This window comes from Schistocerca gregaria, chromosome 3 (genome assembly GCF_023897955.1).
Source record: "Schistocerca gregaria isolate iqSchGreg1 chromosome 3, iqSchGreg1.2, whole genome shotgun sequence".
Lineage (NCBI taxonomy): Eukaryota > Metazoa > Arthropoda > Insecta > Orthoptera > Acrididae > Schistocerca > Schistocerca gregaria.
Window position 1 is genome coordinate 725,667,725 of NC_064922.1, and position 20,550 is coordinate 725,688,274.

Below are 20,550 nucleotides of genomic sequence, written 5' to 3' on the forward strand. Positions count from 1 at the left end.
ACCACCGTGGCCGGCACTTCTGGTACTGTTAGAATAGAAGAAAATGGCAGTATTAAGTCTTTGAACAAGATCCTGAACGTGGGCTTTCCACAACAGCTTACTGTATATGAGAACACCGAGAAATTTGAACTCTTCAGTTTCACTAATCATATGCCCGTTATGTGAAATCAAATCTTCAGGTTTTGTTGAATTGTGTGTTAGAAACTGTAAAAAATGAGTCTTACTGTGATTTAGCGTTAGTTTATTTTCTACAAGCCACGAACTTATCATGTACTGCACTATTTGAAACAGAGCCAATGGTGCACACAACATTCTTCACTACCGAGTTAGTGTCATCAGCAAACAGAAATATTTTAGAGCTACCCATAATACTAGAGGGCATATCATTTATATAAATAAGGAACAGGAGTGGCCCCAACACTGATCCCAGGGGCACCCCCCCCCCCCCCTCCCCCACTTGACAGTACCCCACTCAGACCCCACACCACAGCCGTTATTAACATAGTGAATAATGACATTTGTTGCCTGTTGCTAAAGTAAGAGGTAAACCAATTGTGAGCTACACCCCGTATTCTGTAGTGACACTCAGGGCAGAAGGGATAGCGGGGCACAATGGGAAACTGCTCTTTTCTAGACTGGACAGTGCTATAACCTGTTGTATGGGAATTTAAGTATTTCTTCGAATGGAAGTCAGGGCAGTCATTTTGATTTAGTTTGAAGTGCGATATCTAAGTGAATTGTTGTCCGTCACGTTACCGCTTGCGTTGTTCTGACGTTTGGTGAATTTCAACGCCAGGTAAGCTGTTAATTGTTAATTGTACACCCTAAAATGACACATTCCCTTAAAGTGCATGGCATTAGTCATACTTTAGTTATTTAATGCGTTTGAATACCTCAGCTACTACACTCCATAAAAGTTTTTAACCTCAAAAGTGCTCTTGGGGCAGAATGGGATAGTATCCTGTTCTGCCCCGCCATATTTTGATGCAAGTAGAAAGCAAACTATATTCTTTTTTCTTTCCTCCTTGCTGTTCCATATGGTGCGAACGTACATGAAAAAGACTGATAGAGAGCAATGGGACGTAAAAGTGTTGGAAATGGTAGTTTCAGCCGTTTCATCTTCCCAAATGGATTTTTAAAAGCATCTAAGCAGTTCAACGTATCGAAATCAACATTGGAAAGATATGTGCGTAAACCTACGAATAATCCTGACTACATAATGACAAATCAGATGAGAAATTAAAAAAGATGTTCACTGCAGAACAAGAACATGAGCTGGTAACATATCTCAAGTCAATGGAAAGCAGACTTTTTGGTCTAACAATGAAAGATCTCAGATCACTAGCCTATCAACTAGCCGAAAGAAATGGCTCACCACACAGATTTGACAAACAAACTTGTCTAGCTGGACAAGACTGGGTTAAAGGATTTATTACGAGGCATCCTACACTGTCTATTCGCAAGCCAGAAAATACTTCTGGTACTCGAGCAATGGGATTCAACAAAGTAGCAGTTTCACAGTTTAACTCTCTTCTCAATAATGTTATTGGTAAGTACAAGCTGACTGCTGACAAAATATTCAACTGTGATGAAAGTGGCTTGACAATTAATCCTAAAAGTCAGTCGAAAGTAACAGCACTTAAGGGAAAAAGGGAAGCAGGAGCGGTAACACTTTCAGAACGAGGAGAAATCGTTACAACAGTCATCTGCATGTCTGCATCTAGGTTATACATGCTGCCCATGCTTATCTTTCCAAGGGAGAAGAAGAAACAAGAATTTGAGCTTCGACTGCCTCCAGGGGGCTGGTCTGAAGTTCATCCTCGGGGTGGATCACTAGCGAATTATTTCTAGTATGGTTTAGAAAGTTTGTGGGATTTTCTAAGGCCACGGAAGAATCACCTGTGCTTCTAATTGTTGATGGACATTAAACTCACACTAAAAACCTGAAGCTGCTTGATACGGCTAGAGACAATGGTGTAGTTCTCCTTTGTTTACCGCTACACACTTCACATAAATTACAACCCCTGGATGTAACGTTTTTCAGCCTCTGGGTTGTTATTACTGTGAAGAGATAAAAATGGCTAGGAGCCATCCAGGAAATGTTGTCACTCTTTTCCAAATATCATCGCTACTTGCGGCGTCGTTTTTACGTGCTACGTGTTTTCAGACGCAGACTACCTCCCATCGGCGCCAACAGATATTCAGTTCGTAAACTGCGAAAGTCCGACTACAAACTCTACAGATGGACGATCTAACACATTGATTGCAGGTTCTCCAGTGTCTGCTGAACCTGCCACTAATAGGCCTACGACTAAGACTGACCAAGGCTCGATCACTGATCCCCAGCCTGGATGTTTGTGGATGCCAGACTCTCCCAGCCAACTATGTTCGCCGAACAGCTCAGCCTTCCAGATATCGCCCGAGGCTGTCAATCCCACTAATCTGTCAAAATGCTTGGCGGACTACAAGACGAAAAGGAAAACCGTCGTATTAACAGATTCTCCTTATAAGAAGGAACTGCAGAATGCTGTCGAACGGAAAGTAGACATACACAAAGGAGGAGGGTGCACAAATATGAACAATGTCAGGACAGAGACGTCAGGTGCAATGCAACTTAAGGCAAAAATATGAAACTGTACACTGAAAAAAACCAAAACAGAGGACATCAAAGACCTTAAGAAAAATAAAAGGAAGAAAATGATGGAGAAGAGAGAATCAGAGAGAGAGGATGCTGAGTGTCTCTACTGTAGGGACTTCTGCTCCGTTCCTAATGATGGCTGGGTCGCATGCCAAAGGTGTTTCAAGTGGGCACACAATTCATGTGCTGGCATTGACAGCGAAGATGAAGAGGGAACACTGACTTCTGACTACTGTCGAAAGGACTAGTAGTTAGTGGCTTGGTGGTTATTAAGCATTGTACAGTTTCAGAATGACATTAAAATATTTTCTTATTTTGAATAATGACTTTTTAATTGTTTAAATTACACATTCCTTAGCCTTAATTGCCTTTTATACAACATTTTGTCATAGTTTAATACGATATTCGTAATTCAGATTCAACGTTTATACAATAATTTAACAAAAAATAGCCTTATCTCATTATGCCCCGTGGGTGGGGCGGAACGGGAAATATGCAAAACTTTCTTTGTAAAAAAAATGCATAATGTATTATATTAAGTGATTTTAAAATAAGGTACATTAGGTAACACTACAAGGTGTTTTTTATAGCTTTAAAAGGTGTTTCCTTGTGTTCCCTTATTTTATACAAATTGTTAACCATTAAGGATCCCATTCCAACTTCTGGAGCAATATTTGTGATCAACACAATCCAATGCCGTAGTTAAATCAAAAAATATGCCTAGCGTTCGAAACCTTTTGTTTAGCCCATCCAGTACCTCTTAGAGAAAAGAATTTTTAGTTGTTGAACGACTTCTAATGCTGAACTTACATTTGACAGCAAATCATGTGACATAAAATGATCAATTATCCTTACATACACAGTCTTTTCAATAACTTTTGCATACACTGATGGCATAGAAATAGGTCTAAAGTTATCTACATTATCCCTTTTCGCCCTTTTTATAAAGCGGCTTTGCTACTGAGTACTTTAATCGTTCAGGAGACTGACCATTCCTAAAGGAAAAATTACAAATATGGCTAAATACAGGGCTAACATGTGCAGCACAGTACTGTAATATTCTGCGAGCAACTCCATCATAATCATGAGAGTCCTTAGTCTTCAGTGATTTAATTATTGACTCAATCTCCCTGTTGTCTGTACCACAGAGGAGTATTTCAGACATCAATCTCTGAAAGGCACTCTTCTTCCTTGACAAGGTTTAAACAACTCTCTATTGCTGTTGGATTAAATTTCCTACATAGTTTGTAATTAAATATGACATTGGTTTGAGTCCAAAAGCCTTTTAGTGTTAAAATTTCTGAATCATGGGCTGCAAGGCCATCCACGCTTTTACTAACAGAATGCCCATCTAGTAATGAAGAATGAATAAAAATATTGTCTATGGCTGTGCTACTGTTCCCCTGCGCCCTAGTTGAAAAAAAAAAAACAGTCTACATCACATCATATGAATTTAGGAGATCTACCAACATCCTTTTTCTTGCACCATCATATACAAAATTAATACTGGTACTTCCTACACAGTGAATCAAGAACACTCTCTAGCTAGAGCAGAAGTGCTCTGAAGTCGGACTTAGGGGGCCTATAAACAGCAACACTTAGTAGTTTAGTTTCACTAAATTCAATTGCCCCTACACAACATTCAAATATCTTTTCAGTGCAGTGCCGTGATACGTCTATGGACTCAAATAGAATACTGTTTCTTACGTACATAGCCACTCCCCCACCCTGCAAAATGCAGGACCCAGGCCGCTTAAATGAGATTTCTTGGGTCTGTAATGCGTTATACCAATGTAGGAAGATTAAGAAATAGTGACTTTATAAAGATATTAAAGATGTTTACGAAAGAAACAAAACTTAAGATAACAGAAGAAAATGGAGGGAACATTTCGACGAATGAATTGCGGCAGACTTCGTTACAAAGTCAGAAATTTCGATTATTTAGGTCGCAGATGTCTGAGAAGGCCAAGAAGGAGATGGGCAGAGTAACAGTTAGATGAATAACACTTCATGTATAGGAGAAGAAGGAAGTGGCAGTGGTGCGAGTAAGCAATACTTTTCTACAAAGAAGGTTTCATTAGATACGTCGTTAGGAGAATAAGATAAGAATTTGTAGCCGATTTAAATTCTTACAGTTAGGGTAATGTCTTATGTCAACGGGCAGTTATGAGACCATCGCGTCATTCTTATTTATCCTGTCCATCACGTCCGCTGTATCAAACGTCTGGTCGATATACCTATTACAAAACAATGAGAAACGGTTGAAAATACGCTTCACGATGGGAAGTGCATTGATATCATGCCTAATGACATTGCGCGTTCGAACAGTCCCGAAGCGTATGCTGTAGTCCGGGAGATTCCTTCACACGTCACGCACGTTCCAGCCAAGAGCGCGAAACGCGTGTCCCTGATTGCAACTGCCCAGTGCGGTAGGATGGTCTGCGCATTCAGGCCGCTGTGGTTAAAGCCACAAATTCAGTTTCAGTGCCGCGTCCGCCAGGCATTAATCTTCTCGCGAAAATTGGATTCTGCGCTTCAATTGCGGCTGAGGGCAGAGTGCTCCGTTCAGACCACTGTGAGGCCCAAATTGTTAGACTCGAGAGGTGCTAGGGAGCGTCTGCCGCTTGCGCTGTGGTGTAGAGTCTAACGTGCGCAACAGTCTTAGGGAGGAAGGATGAGGAAATGAAGAAACAACTAAAGAAAGAAAGAAACGTTGGAAGGTCGAGTTTGCTTGAGAATAACACTTAGCTTTGCATGATGTCTCGTGACTAAGTAATGTACGGTGTAAGTCACGAGGGTCAGAGCTTTTTCTTTTTTTTTCTGTGGTGCTGTCAGGCGGACATTAGTCAATGATTTATGATCATCGGTTTTCGCGGTTGGCTTCATACCCCATGAAATTATTCTACTTTGCAAACCGCATTTTTTCCGTTTTTCGCCTTTTTGTGTTTCTCTACGGGGTCGACATTGTTACACAGGTTGTCTCGAAATGTACCTTGCAACGTCAGTGTGCTGCACCACACAAACTAATTAAGATATTCACGCCATGTTTGGCTTATGTGGCAGACAAACTCAAAGTTTTGTTTCTGTGTGTTCCGGGTCGTCCTGAATGAAACATAATGACAAAGCTTCGGGAAAACGCTCAGCGTGTGGAATGATTTAGTTAGACCAAATCGGACGCACAGGTTCAAAGGAATTTCCAAACACGGAATAGGAAGCACCATCCGTCGTGGACGTCGATACACCGGTGGTACAGGAATTTTACACAGACAGGAAGCGTTGATGTGAAACATGATACTGGAGCATCTGGAACAAGTGAAGCCGACACAGGACGGAATGGGTGTCTCAGGACTGCAGATCCTTAGGCGACCGTGCACAGCGTCCTTGGAAATGTCTATAGATGCATCCATAGATGCAACTTTTGCATGCATTGAAACCACACTACAAGCCACAACGTATGCATTTCTTTACGGTTTAGAGAAGAGTGAACATTTTCTAAACAACCCATTATTTTCTGACGAAGCAACATTTCACGTGTTTGCTAAGGTAAACGAACACAGTATTCGACTGAGCGATGTTGCGCAGTGGTTAGCACAGTGGACCCACATTCGGGAGGACGACGGTTAAAACCCGTGTCCGGCCATCCTGAATTAGGTTTCCCGTGATTTCCCTAGATCACTTCAGGCAATGCTGGGATGGTTTCTTTGAAAGGGCAAGGCTGACTTCCTGCCTCATCTTCCCCCAATCCGATGGGACCGGTGACCTCGCACTTTATTCTCCTCCCCCCAAATCAACCAACCAACCACAATATTTGCATCTGGGGCACAACCAATCCGTATCCCCAGGCGGAAGAGGGGTGTGACAGCCTGAAAGTGTATGTGGTGTTGTTTCACGGTTGATCGCAATATGGGTCGATTTTCGTCTCCGAAAAAACAGTTAATTGCTGATGTGCTGGAGCTGTTTGCGTCTCCACAGCTGACTGACTGCCAAGGCAGTCCTTTTCCGACAACATAGTATATCGCCACTTTGGGCTGAGACTGTGCGAGGTATTCTAGACGAGGGCTACCAGATCGTTGGGTTGTTAGATTTAGTCAAGTTCCCTGGTCTTGATCGCCTGACATACTGATGAATTTCTTTCTACGGGGGTATATCAAGGACAGAGACTGTAAAATAACTGTCAACCACATCAATGATTTAAAGAACCGGATGGTTGCCAATTGTGTCAGTTGATGCAGATATGTAGGCAAGTTGGGATAATGCTTGAATACTGACTGGATGCTCTGCGTCCCAGCAAAGGCGCACATTTTGGAATTCCTTGCATGTCACAAAAACTTTGTCAGATAATGTGCCATGTAAGGCAAAAGTGGTGCGAATATTTTAAGCAGTTTTAGTGCTATAACATAATAAAATAGTAGCGTACCTTTTGAAACACCATTTATATCGGATTTGGCAGCGTTGGCCGTATGACCTTCCTGACGCCCTTCCCCCTCCCATTTTGCCTACCGGAAAGCAATTTGTGTGCCACGTCTGGTGGAGATATCATGTTCAAGGACGATAACGTGAGTATCAATCCGGTATTTGTCTAGTTGAATGTGAGAATTCTCCTAAAAACCACACCCAGGATGGCCGGCTTAGCAGCTCTCGTTGTTAATTCGTGAGGCGGATTCGATCCGCCGGCTGGCTCGCTTCCCCATGTCCCAGAAGCAGGAGCGTTAGCGCTCTCGGATATCCTGACGTGTAACAATATTGTAAAAGACTGAATCAACGTTTCGGCCTCAACTTCAAGTGGTCTTCATCTGGGTATATAGTAATAGTACGGCAATACAATTCGACACTTATAGACTACTTTCGCTCATGACCCTTCAATTCCTTAAAAGTAGAGTAAAAAAATAAGCGTTTTTAATATTTATTTGTCGAGGGTGAAGCAGGGGAGACAAAAGAGGGTTGACAATGTGTCCAATGGAATGGCGTTGTGGTTCAGTTTTCAGCTGCCCATATGTACTGGCATCTCGCTTCAGCAGCTCACAGCTACGGCAGTACACAAGGAAAAACGGACACATGGCGCCCACATATAATGAAGAGGAGACGACCTAGAGCGCTGTTGCGGTGTATGATGCCAGACTAACAAGGACAGAAGTGATCGATTCTGATGTAGTGAGGATTCATCAACGCCGCTAATGTGCTGTCTGGGGCTTTATTACTTAAATCATATGAACGAAGTGTCGAAAACCTGAGGTGTTAGCACTGTCGTTCGAAATGTGTTGTTGTATTGTGTGAAGTACAGATAAAATGTTACTACTACTGATACTATTTGTTCATATTATTGGAATTTTATTGGCTTACATTGAAGATAGAAGCCAGCAACCATCATTGCGGTTCATTTTTGTGAATTCCTTTAATATCTCGAGCGCTTCTCATATCCTCTTTGGCGCCTAAAAGATTGTCTAGTTGATACGTAAGCCCCATTGAACTGCCACATAAATTTATATTTTCTGTTACTGTGGATTCATTATGGTCTTCCAGTCGTATCACACATTTGAGCTTTCAGTCTTATCCTGATCAAATAGTCTCTCCCATCTCCGCTCCCCCTCCCCTTAAAGAGCCTTTAGCGTATTATCGACTGCATATTAGGTGGACCCTAGTCGTTCTACAAATTTATTGTTGCTCCAATACATCGTTCTGATACCCACTCGGCGAAGAATTATTTTCCCGACATGTTCGGAGTCTCTTGCACGCATGGTAGAAGAGTTGTGCGTACGTCGTCAATCTGATAGTGTCAGTCTCTTCTGTTCATCGTGGAATCGGCACCTCATCCATAACTTGAGCTTCTTTTTCTATCGTCACTCCTGTGGTTTGATGCGGCCCGCCAAGGAATCCTGTTTTGTGTTCACATCTTCGCCTCAGAGTAGCATTTTCAATCTACATCCTCAGTTATTTGTTGGGTGTATTCCAAACTCTGTCTTTCCATACGTTTTGTACTCTCTACAACGGCTCCTAGTACCATGGACGTTACTCCGTGATGTATAAACACATGTGCTATCATCCAGCCGCCTTCTTCTTGTCATTGTTTTCCATTAGTTCCATTCTTCGGCGATCCTGTGATGAACCTCTTCATTTCTTATCAGCTTACCAAATCTTCATTGTCCTTCTATTGCAGCACTTCTGAAACGCTTCGATTCTCATCATTTCCGATTCTCCCGCAGTCCATGGTTCTGATGCTCATTCCTTTTATCGTTCTTCGGTATACTACCAGAAATTAATCTGTACTCCTTAAACTGATCGTTTCGTTCGACAGGTCTTGTAATCCTTTTCCTTCACTTTCACTGAGGACAGCAGTGTCATGAGCGAATCTAATTCTTGATATCCCTTCACCCCGAATTTTAATACCATTCTTGAGCCTTTCTTTTATTTGAATGACTGCTACTTCGATGTTTAGATTGAATGGTAGGGACAAAAGACCGATCTGAAACCATTTATAACCCGAGCAATTCATTCGTGGTCTTTCAGACTTATCGTTCCCTCTTGGTTCTCGCACATATAGTATTTTACTCTTCTTTCCCTGTAGCGTACTCCTATTTTTGTTACAATTTCGAGCATTTTACACTGCCATACGTTTTCTCTAGGTCGACAAATCCTATGACCACTCCTCGAAATTTTGTAAGTCTTGCTTCCATCGTCTGCCTAATGACAGAACTGCCTCTTTGATTCCTTTACCTTTCCTAAAGGCAATTGATTGTCATAAAACGGATCTTCAAGTTTCCTTTCCATTCTGCTGTATATTACTCCTGTTAGCAACTTGGCTGCATGAGCTGTTAAGCAGGATGTGCAATAGTTTCCGCACTTGTATGCCCTTGTTATATTCGGAGCTGTGTAAATGATAGTTTTCAGAAAGTCTGACACAAACTTGAATAATAATTTAGTTGCCACTTCTCCCAATGATTTGAAAAATCAATGTTACCTGTCGTTGCTATCTTATTTGACCGTAACTGCTCCAAATCTCATTGACTCTAGTTGGTTGGTTAGTTAATTACATGTTCCAAGTATCATTTGAAAGATTCTTTTATTGAAATTATGTATAATAAATTACCTCACAGTATATGTGTGAGTTAAAATTTATGAACACATACATTTTTTTAGTCCTACTGGATCCCCGAAGTCTTCCATATAGATACCCATTCCTTGTTCTATCAAGACATGAAACAGTTCCTCGCTATCGACTGCAGTTAACAGTGGAATTCCCATTGCACTCTTCTTGCGGCCACGCTTGCTTTTAATTGCATCGAAGGTTTTTCGATTTCTTCTCTGCAGCCGTGTTGTCTTGGCTTATCTGCAGTTCCTCCTATTACACTCATAAGTGGCTTATATTGATGTGTTCCTGTCTTTTGCTAAACATGTATTTACTTCTTTCGTAGATCAGTTTGCGAAATTGTTCAGTTACTCTAGTTTTCTTCGCAATTACTCACCTTTTAGCTATGTTTGTCAGTCCAGTTTCTGAGATTTCCGTTTTTAGATATGTCCATTCTCTTCAGTTTAACTGCCTGTTGGGTACTCATTATCTCAGTATCTATAGCCTCAGAGACCTTTCAAAGCATCTAATCATTCCTCAGTGGTTCAGTATGCCTCTCCCTTGCCCTGCTATCCAGTACCTCTCAGAATCTGATATCTGAGTACAAATTGTGTGCCTCGCCCTTACGTAATCCAGCTGAAATCTTCACGTATCTCCAGATCTTTTCCAAGTATACTTCCTCCTCTCGTGATTTTTTCACGATGTGTTCCCTATTGCTAGATGAAATGTACTGCAGAACCCAATTAGTCTTTCTCCTCTCATTCGTAATACCTGCTCATATTCTCCCGTCACTCCGCCTTCAGTACCTTCCCCTATCACAGTTTTTTTCTTTCATTATTATTAGAGTATCATCTCCATCTTCATAATGAGTTACTCGTTCAATATTCTTATTTACTTTTCTATCTCTTCATTTTTTGCTTGTGACGCCGGCTTGTAAACCAAACTATTATTGTAGGTGTTGCTTTTCTGTCGATTCATATGAGGTTAACCCTATTTCTGAACCTTCACAATAACCTAGTTTCTGCTCTATCTTCTATTTACAGCGAATTCTATCCTCTTTATAGTATTATACTATTTTTTCCTATATATAAACGCATTTCAGATAATGTGTTTCTTCGTGCTTGGGCCATGAACTTCATCGTTTTTATAGACTGCTTGAAATACTTTGAAAGAAACCTTGCCTTAGGCATTGCGAGAATGCATCATATAGTTCTAAATCTTAAACATAGCTGCCAATCTGCAACTGCGTGAATCTGAAGAGGTTGAAAAAAATTTGCGAATCAATTGCAAAATAAATGATTGTTAGCCCTTGACCTAGGTTTAGATATTTCTAAAAATGTCTTCTTCAGCAGGGTATTACGTCATATGATGGTACACTAGAATAGCTGAAGCCGAGCTGCACTTGTCATACGTAAAATTGACAAAAACAAGAATTATCCCAAACCATGGCTTTAGATAGCAGCCAGATTACATTTAACGTACTTCAGAGTGAATTCTCATTGGTAAATGCCCACAGGTAGAGGCTCTTGCCAAAATAAAATTATAACAGGAGTCACGTGATAAAATATTTGCATACGTTAAGTGTACATCATGCCAGAGACAGAGGGCAGCTGTTATGAATTATCCCAATCATGGCTTGGGATAACTCTTGTTTCGTCAGTTTTATATATGACAAGAGCCGCTCATCTTCAGCTATTCTCATGTTCCATCGTGTGATGTAACAAGGCCCACTCCTTCTGAAGAAGACAATTTAAAAAAAATATCAAACCTAGGTCAAGGGCTAATAATCCCTTGTTTCGCAGCTGGTTGGCTGAGTTTTTCAACGTATTCTAACATTATTTCTGGTACACCACATTACAATAACGGGAAGCAAAAACATGGTCCCACACATTTTATTCATAGAGTTGTATATACTGGCGTGGCTGGTTGCGATCAGAGCTCATGAGGCTACTCACCCAGAAAAGCGGTAGGCGAGATGATGCCAGTTCTCTTGGCGACCAGGATGGCGATGCCCGTCTCCATGAAGGGAACCGTGAAGTCCACGGCGTTCTCACGCTCCGAGTTTATCATCAGAGACGTCATCACCATGTCCGTCTTGCGGTTCACCAGGTCAGCTATCAGACCGTTCCACTTGCCGTTCTGCAAAAGGCCGGAACACTGACATCAGCACAAAAGAATGGAAGATAGCTTTTGGATTACGACTAACATTTTTGCATTGTCTCAGAGTACTCATTGAAGGCGGGAGTGATCATTCGAAAAATACCCATTGAAAGCAATAGACCACTTGTGAAGTCCCGCTATTATTCTCAAAACTCATAATTAGAAAACTGTTGTTAACGTATAGCATGTCTTAAAGTTTTTAGTTATGTGCCAGCATTTCCATGTGCTGCCCACTCGTCGTTCATGGAACATCAATGAGATATTCCGTTGCTGGCCATGTATGAGTCAGCACTGCTGCATCAACAGTTATGATTGTTTCGTTGATTCGTGAACAAAGTGTAGCAATGTCACTCACTGATGTTTTGTAACCGCGGTACTTGATGTAACCCCACAAAAAAGTCTAAAGGTGTGACACCGGGAGAGCACGGCGATCTTGCGATGCGACCATCACGACCCACCCACATCTCATGAAATGTGTAATTCATCACGTCCCCAGTTCAAACCCGAATTTGACATCTAGGGGCTGCGTTGGAATGCAGCTTGCGCTCGGTCAACATGTGCTTCAAATACAGGGTGACGTCCACTTCGAGGAAGGTCTTTGATACTGCCTGTCTCTTTACAGTTTTAAGAAATACACAGACATGTTTTATTCGATCTTTGACGGAAGTAGTTTTCAGCACACCTTTGTAGTCTTGAAAATAATCTTACATATGACAAAAAAGGGAAACCCCCTGACCATTCGATAGTAGGCCGACCGCCGTGTCATCCTCACTCATCGTCGGAAGTGGTATGGAGGGGGATGGAGGCAGCACACCCCACTCGCGGCTGTTGTCGACGTTTCAACACTGGAGTTGCTACCTCTCAATCGCGAAGCTCTTCAGTTGGCATGAGCCTGAGTGCACCCTGGTCCAAACCTCCCACCAAGCAAAATCCCTGGCAGTACCGGGAGTCAGACCCGGGCCCCCAAGATAAGGGTCTGTCGCGTTGACCAGTCGGATACCGAGGCGAAACTTGTTCATATAATGGGAATCCTTGGTAACCTTCTTAGTTTAAAGTCTAGTAATGAAGTAAGTCAGCTTTGTGATCGATGTCCACGCTGATTGACCGTACTGTATCCTCAGTTTTACGCCAATTCTATGCCCCGTCTTAATTTTCTTCATCTATAAAAATCCCTTCTTGTAATTGTGGTACTGTAGAGATGGCACAATTTACCTGCACGAGCCTCAAAAATACAAAACACTGATGTAAATCGTAACCATGTCTAATTCAAAATCATAGTACCCGGAATAATATGGAAACCAGCCCAAGCTCATAACACAAATAAACCAAGTTATTTGCGAAACCTGTTCGCTGTATGGATGGGCAGTAACTGAGAGCTGGACATGTAGCGCAAACACACGGATTTTAAACCTTTGTGCCTTTAGGTCCAAAGTTGTTATTTGTTTCTTTTTATTTTGCTTTCATTTCTTTCTGGTTATGCTACCTGTTCAAAGTAATTAATTATTTCTTCTTGAGTGACGGTGCTCCGGAATATTCGATTTCGGAGCAGGTAGAGCTCTGGAGTCGCGTTCGGAGGCTGCACGCAAGTTCCAAGCTCACGGATGTATCTAGTGGTCTTCTGACCGAGTGCCCGCGTCATGTGCTGGTGGTACCTCTCTAGGAAAGCAGGCGCCTACCTCTACCGGTGGAAGTCGGCTGATGAAAATACTCTTGTTAGGTACAGGGAAAGACGAGTCACCCTGTCCAATAAACCTTGGAGACGCTTTATGCGGGGTGTTTCGCAATTCGTTTAAACACTTCTAGAAGTTGTGGATGGGAATAGTAGATAAAGTTTCACGTAACTGGAAACATCATCCAACGACGCTACAGAGCGGCAAAGCTATAGGCGCCGGCGCTTGCAAATGTATGTGTGTACAGGGTGAATCCGTGATGATGTTACAAACCCTTAAAGGCAGTACTGCCAGTAGACTTATTTATTTACAGTGTTACTTTCACACTTACACAATCATGATTTCGGCTCCAAAGTGCCATTATCAAGTGATTTAAGTTTTATAAATTGCCTAAGATGTAATACTGTCGTATTAAAATACACTATTTATAACACTTAAAAAACTTGATTATGGCACTTTGAAGCCGAAATCATGATTGTGTAAGAGTAAATGTAACACTGTAAATAAACAACCGTCTACTGGATTTACTGACTTTGAAGAAATATATTATGACTGTGGCCTCACATTACGAAAAAGTTATTAGATGTTACAAACTTTCTAGGATGATGGAGTAAGAGTCCCTGTATTGGAAACTAAAGAGTCGAAAGTTATAAGCGAAAACCGATACCGCTGCCAGTGGAATACATGTATTGATGGCGTTGTTGCTAAGGCTGTAGGATAGGCGACCTTTAGAGATGATAGTACGGACCACAATGAGGAAAAAATGTCCCGCAAACATTGGCTTTAAAACACGTAGCTGAGGAGCTATGAGCACTTGTTCATCTTAGCTACTGTAAAACGCATCTCCTCTATTGAAAAAATGCTCATAGCTGGGCATACTGGGCATTTATTCTTCTTTTGGTCCACACTATCACCTCTGAAAGTTTACTACAATCTGAGCAACAACAGTACCACTACACGTGTTTCTCTGTCAGATGTATGAAAACTGTTATCACTTATAACTTATAACTTACGCCTCGTTCGTTTCCGGTGCAGAGACAATTACCTCAAATAGATAAATTTATCTTTCTCCATCATCCTAGGAAGTCTGAAACATCGTCACAGAATCACCCTTTATATCCATACGTTTAGAGGTGGCGGCGCCTGTGGCTTTGACGCTCTGTAGCGTGGTTAAGTGACGTTTCCGGATATGTGTTTCTTCGTAAAACTTGATCTACCAAGCCAACTCTACAACCTCTAGAAGTGTGTAATACGAATTTTGAAACACACTGTACCATCTCTGCCGTATTCGTGTACTCGAGATTCCTGTTTCGCCTATATTCCAGCAGGGTCACGTCGAATCACGCACTGTGGTGGGCTGGGATCGCGTCTGTCGCTTGCAGAGGCGCTCTTTGTTTGCCGCCGGCAGCGTAAACAGGAATATCACGGCAGTGTCACATCCGAAAACTGTGTGTGTTGAACAGTAGCGAGTAGCTTCATTGTGACGTCATACACAAAAGAACTCAATAAAATTACCAGGCAAGTTTCTGGCTTGTTGATATCGCAATTAAGATAAACTGTAAGGTGGCAGAATAAATGGTCAAATTCGCACCTTACATGAGACCTTTACAAATCGCAATCAGAAGGTGAAGATGACACCTCAGGTAAATCGACAGTTATGAGAGCATTTGCTAACAATATGTAATACAAAAAGGGATGGCAGCCAGTCAACGGTAATTAACGCACCATTCCTATGCAATGCATGTCTTTGAGCGGAAGGTAGATCAGGCAAAGATGGTCGAGTCGCTTTTAATTTTGATAAGCCAGCTCCACAATGGCGTAGTGAAACCGCGCTGCGGGAGTTACGCTGGCGACCACTTAAAGGGTTGTCAGGAAAGAGGACAGCGACCCCAGGCCAGGTGATTCAAGCTGGACGGCCGCCTGTGGCGTGGACATCGGTACAAGAGCAGAGAAGAAGCGTTTCGAAATTCCAACAGGATACTAACAAAAGCAAGTGACGCATTTTCGTCCAGCGAGTGCAACATACGGAATGTACTTTAGGCGTTTTTAATGGACACAAAACGTCCGATTGGCTGAAACTCACTAGGAAGGAGAAAACTACTGAAGTTTCAATGCAGTTTGATAGAAGGGACATTGCGATCGGTAGAGGGTGTTTCTACAAAATGAGAGGAACCCACCTATTGGTCGAAAAAAGACGCGATGTGAAAAAGGAAACCAAGTGGAGGGAGGCAGTTCTGCCACGAGTAGGGCAAGAGAGAAATTTTGTGTTGGGGACTCTTCTCTGAACGGAGCGCTTAACACTCCGTATGGTGTAGAGAAGAAACTGGTGTGGACACTGCGTTCACAGCGGCTGCACTCCAGCTGTAGCAACGTTTAGCTCCAACTGTGGGGAAACGAACCAGCCAAATTAGTTAACTGTTCTTGCGAGAACTGAGAGGACACTATAGTATGCCCGCTGCTCCAACCATGCGCGTGTATATCGCCACATAATAAGACTAGGGATGAGTACATGTTTTCTCGCATAACTTAACATTGTTCTGTATAAACTTATTTCACTTTTTGATGTTGGCAAGAAGTGTTATCCATTTCGGCTGTTTTTATGAAGCCTTACAAACCAACCAAGTGCTGATGATGAGGCCGTGACGTTGAAATGTACATTGCTGCAATAGACACGCTGTAAAAGAGAGTAGATGTATGTTAGTGACCCGTTTGACTACTATTTAAGCGGGTCTATCTGGTGACAGAATTATAAAACTCTGAAATGCGTGCTATGAACATAAATATATGTAACAAGTACTTGTACTTAAATGGTTAAAATCATGTTACTGTGAATAATTTGTCGACACATTGTACCTTACTCTCTCAGTTAATGCAGTTCTAAGAATATATTTTTATAGGTAAAAGTAGTGTATTTGTTGGCGGCACATTTCATCCACAATATTCACAGATTAACCGGAGTGATTCTTTCTAGTGTGGTGGTGGACGTTCTCAAACAACTGAGCGCCTTGAAGTCTGTTACCCGCCTGGCGGAGTACGCACAACACTCCAGCCAGCTTCTTTGCTTAACAAAACCGGAACCTGTCAGGCTTTCGTATCGGTTTGCACGTCTAACTGGTGTGTTTGCTATGCTACGCTGCACACGGATCGAACATTTAGGATACTCCGATGGATTTTTATAGCTATAATCATTTAGGACGTCTATTTTAAGAGGCTTGTATCAATGCCGTGGAACCTCGTTTATTCTGCTCTTGTTTATAGCGATCTGTTTTTCATCAGGATCGGCTTTTTTAAGACTACAGTAGTGGACAGTACTCGATACTTCGTATGTAATAACAGCAACAGTCGACGATTATAATTATTAAATTTAAATCCAGCGTACCACCGTACAAGGATCCTGTCAGCTACAACGTGACAAGTTAACACTGTTCTACAGAACTGTATTGCCTCTGTTTGTTGTGAGCGCAAAATTGCATATGAGAGAAAGACGGTGGCAATGACAATAGACAAAAATACGCTTTCACCGTAGGAATTATAATGATCTTCAAACTAGATTGGAAACAACGACTTGTGATAAAAAGGTTAATTTTGATTCAATATTACTAGAGGCTTGAAGGTTGTTCAGTGTACAGGCTTTAATTAGGAACTGAAAAAGAAAGAACAGGAGAAAATATAGTATTTTCGCACTTGTGTACTCGATATTTTTACGTTGACTGTAATCCCAGCATATGTTCCTGCCAAGCGCTGCTAGTGTCTTCAGTTTTTTGTAGTTTTTGGGATCCTACAGCTATGTGGATTATAAAAGGGGATAAAGAGATGCCATCAAACTACATACCGATTTCACTTTTGCCAGCATTCTCAAAATTTTTAGAAAAAGTAATGTACAGGGAGCTTCTCAACCATCTGACCACAAATAACATATTATCAAGAACACAGTTTGGATTTCTGAAGGGTTCTGATATCGAAAACGCTATTTACACCTACAGTGAAAATGTACTTAATTCATTAAATAACAAGTTACAAGTAGCAGGTATTTTCTGTGATTTGTCAAAGGCATTCGATTGTGTAAACCACAACATCCTTTTAAATAAATTAGAATTCTATGGTGTCACGGGTAGTGCTGAAAAATGGTTCAAGTCATACCTCGCTAACAGAAAACAAAGGGTGTCAGTGGAAGGGACTAGTGAATTAAGTCATCAGTCATCATCAGATTGGGAAGAAATTACATGTGGTATCCCACAAGGATCCATCTTAGGGCCATTGCTTTTTCTTGTGTGCATTAATAATCTCGCATCAGTTACACTGCCAGAAGCAGAATTCGTTTTGTTTGCAGATGACATAAGTATTGCAATAAATAGTATGTCGAGTGTAGTTCTAGAAAGATCTGCTAATGATATTTTCATGGATATTAATAAATGGTTTAAAGCCAACTCATTGATATTAAACTTTGAAAAGACTCACTACATGCAATTCAGAACCTGTAAGAGGTTTCCACACAGCATATGCATAAATTATATACTAACTACTGCCTCTCAGTATATTTACTCCTTAATGAAATTTGTCCTAAATAATATATCTCTTTTTCCCACAAACAGTTCAGTTCATACATACAATACCAGGAACAAAAATGATCTGCACAAGGACTTAAAAGCACTTACTTTAGTTCAAAAAGGGGTCCACTACTCAGGAACACTCGTCTTCAATAACTTGCCAGTAAACATAAAAAATTTAGTTACAAATAAAGATCAGTTTAAAAGGAGCCTGAAAGACTTACTATTGGCCAACTCCTTCTACTCTGTTGACCAATTTTTTAATAGAAACAAATGATGTGTTGTATATATTTATACTACTAGTATTGTTATTTCAGCAAAAAAAAAAAAAGAAAGTGACATGTTCCACATCTACGAGGATCTCCTCAACACGGATCTATGGAACGAAAAACTAATCTAATGTAATCTAATCTCAAAACCTTTGATAGACGAGAAAGACATACAGACATGTCACACAACAAGATTCTGCCTTAAGCCCTTATCAAATACTAGGCTTTAATAACTTAACTTAGCTGCGGACGGACAGTCTCACAAGAATGTATGTAACACGCCCGATCGCACTGCAGTAAATATCGTTGTATCTGCAGCTATATGTTGTTAAATTTCGTAGAACTGCAGCTGAGGGTCGCTCACGGCCCATGACAGACATTAACACTGCCTAACGAAAAAAATGAAGCACCCAGAAGGCATGGTCCGATTTTACTGCACCTTCATACACAGACGAGTACACTCCATCAGCGTGTCGGCAAATGCTTGTTGTTTTTCGTAGAACTGCAGATGAGAGTTGTTTGCGTGCCAGTGATGGACATGAACAGTGCCTGACAAAAAGTGGAGCACCCACCAGACATGGTTGGATTTTAATTTATCTCCACACACATACACACCTTTGCGTATATGTACGAGTAAATGATCAGAGATGCAATTCTCTTTCGGCAGGTAGAACACCCACCTGAATGAATTTGTGTTGTTCGTATTTGATATTGTTGTCAGGCCTAAATAAGGAGTATAAGGAGCGTGCACAGTGTCAGAGGTTACGGGATCACGTGAAGGATACGGAGATACCGAGTATTCGTGTGAGATACCGTAATCGGCACGCGATACAGTTTGAAAGGGAACTCATAGTCGGTCTTCATTTGCCCAGCTGGTCGAATAGTGCAAAATCCAGATTTGTGGGACCTTCAGATGTGACAGTCGCTTCATGTTGGACTACATTGGAACGTGTGAGAAGGCATATTCACCGTCAAGATTCCGGTCTAACACGTCTGCCATATTAAGCACCAAGCATATCGCGAAATACTGTTTCAAAAAAAAGAGTCAACTTGATGATACAGCCGGCCGGGGTGGCCGAGCGGTTCTAGTCGCTACAGTCTGGAACCGCGCGACCGCTACGGTCGAAGGTTCGAATCCTGCCTCGGGCATGGATGTGTGTGATGTCCTTAGGTTAGTTAGATTTAATTAGTTCTAAGTTCTAGGGGAGTGATGACCTTAGAAGTTGAGTCTCATAGTGCTCAGAGACATTTGAACCATTTTTTTTTTTTGTGATACACAACTGCGGAATCAGCCCTAAAATTTCTAGATGAGATAAACAAACTTATCCTGAAGCCTGGTCCATAGTAATAGTGGCATTGTACATATAAAATACGATTTACCCATACCTGTGTTATATACTTCTCCCATGTGAAAGGTGCGACAAGCAATTACATCCCTACTATTAAATGTTTCAAGCCTGGGAACATCTTTCACCTTATCACCACTATAACCATTACCACACAGTATAGTACCAGCTTTGTTAAAGGTAAAATTCACTAGACATCCACAAAAACAGAGGGACCCAGCAATATAACTTGAGCACCAACTCCATTAGCTTTAGTAATCTCCAAATCGTCAATAGCCTTATAAACAATACTACGGGAACGTCTTCTGTATCTCCTGTTTTTGTTTTCATCTCCGACCAATAGGGAACTGAAGAAGAAATACGTATGGAAGGAAGCGTGACGTTAGAGGTACCAAGAGATTTGTATCTAGATCAGCTGACACCAATGGCTTAACGCATTCGTATACGATTATGTCGACTGTTAATCTGGACCGTAAATTGGCTGGAAAGTTATTTATTGTCCTGCGAGAAGTTGGATATGCTCTGTCTGTAAGATTCGTTCTTGTGTGCGTGATCTTGCAACGGCAGTAGGGAATATATACGTGAAAGCAAAAGTGGGAAAATGGGTGTACGAGAATCACAACTATGGTATGAGTATTGCCATTGAGCAAACTACCTCTCCTGAAAAGTGTGTGACATTTCAGTTCATTGTACCTGGAACCAGTGAGCACACTGAGCCTCTGGATGTTTGTTTTTTTCTGTGCCTGTGGAACATGTTTTGCACTATTTGCAGCTAAGCCTTAAGGGATAGCCAGTTTCACGATAAGCTCCACGACAGACTGTTTCACATTCTATTGCGTGCCATCACATTCCGTCAG

General features: G+C 41.5%; 1 protein-coding gene across 1 annotated transcript in view; it reads right to left on the reverse strand.

The window, feature by feature from the left end:
* LOC126355582 (glutamate receptor ionotropic, NMDA 2B) overlaps window positions 1-20,550 on the reverse strand; it is a 1,429,141-nt gene that overhangs the window by 229,544 nt on the left and 1,179,047 nt on the right. The window contains exon 9 of the mRNA XM_050005946.1: window positions 11,657-11,840. Coding sequence (XP_049861903.1) covers window positions 11,657-11,840 — 184 coding nt within the window. The remainder of the gene's footprint in view (window positions 1-11,656; window positions 11,841-20,550) is intronic.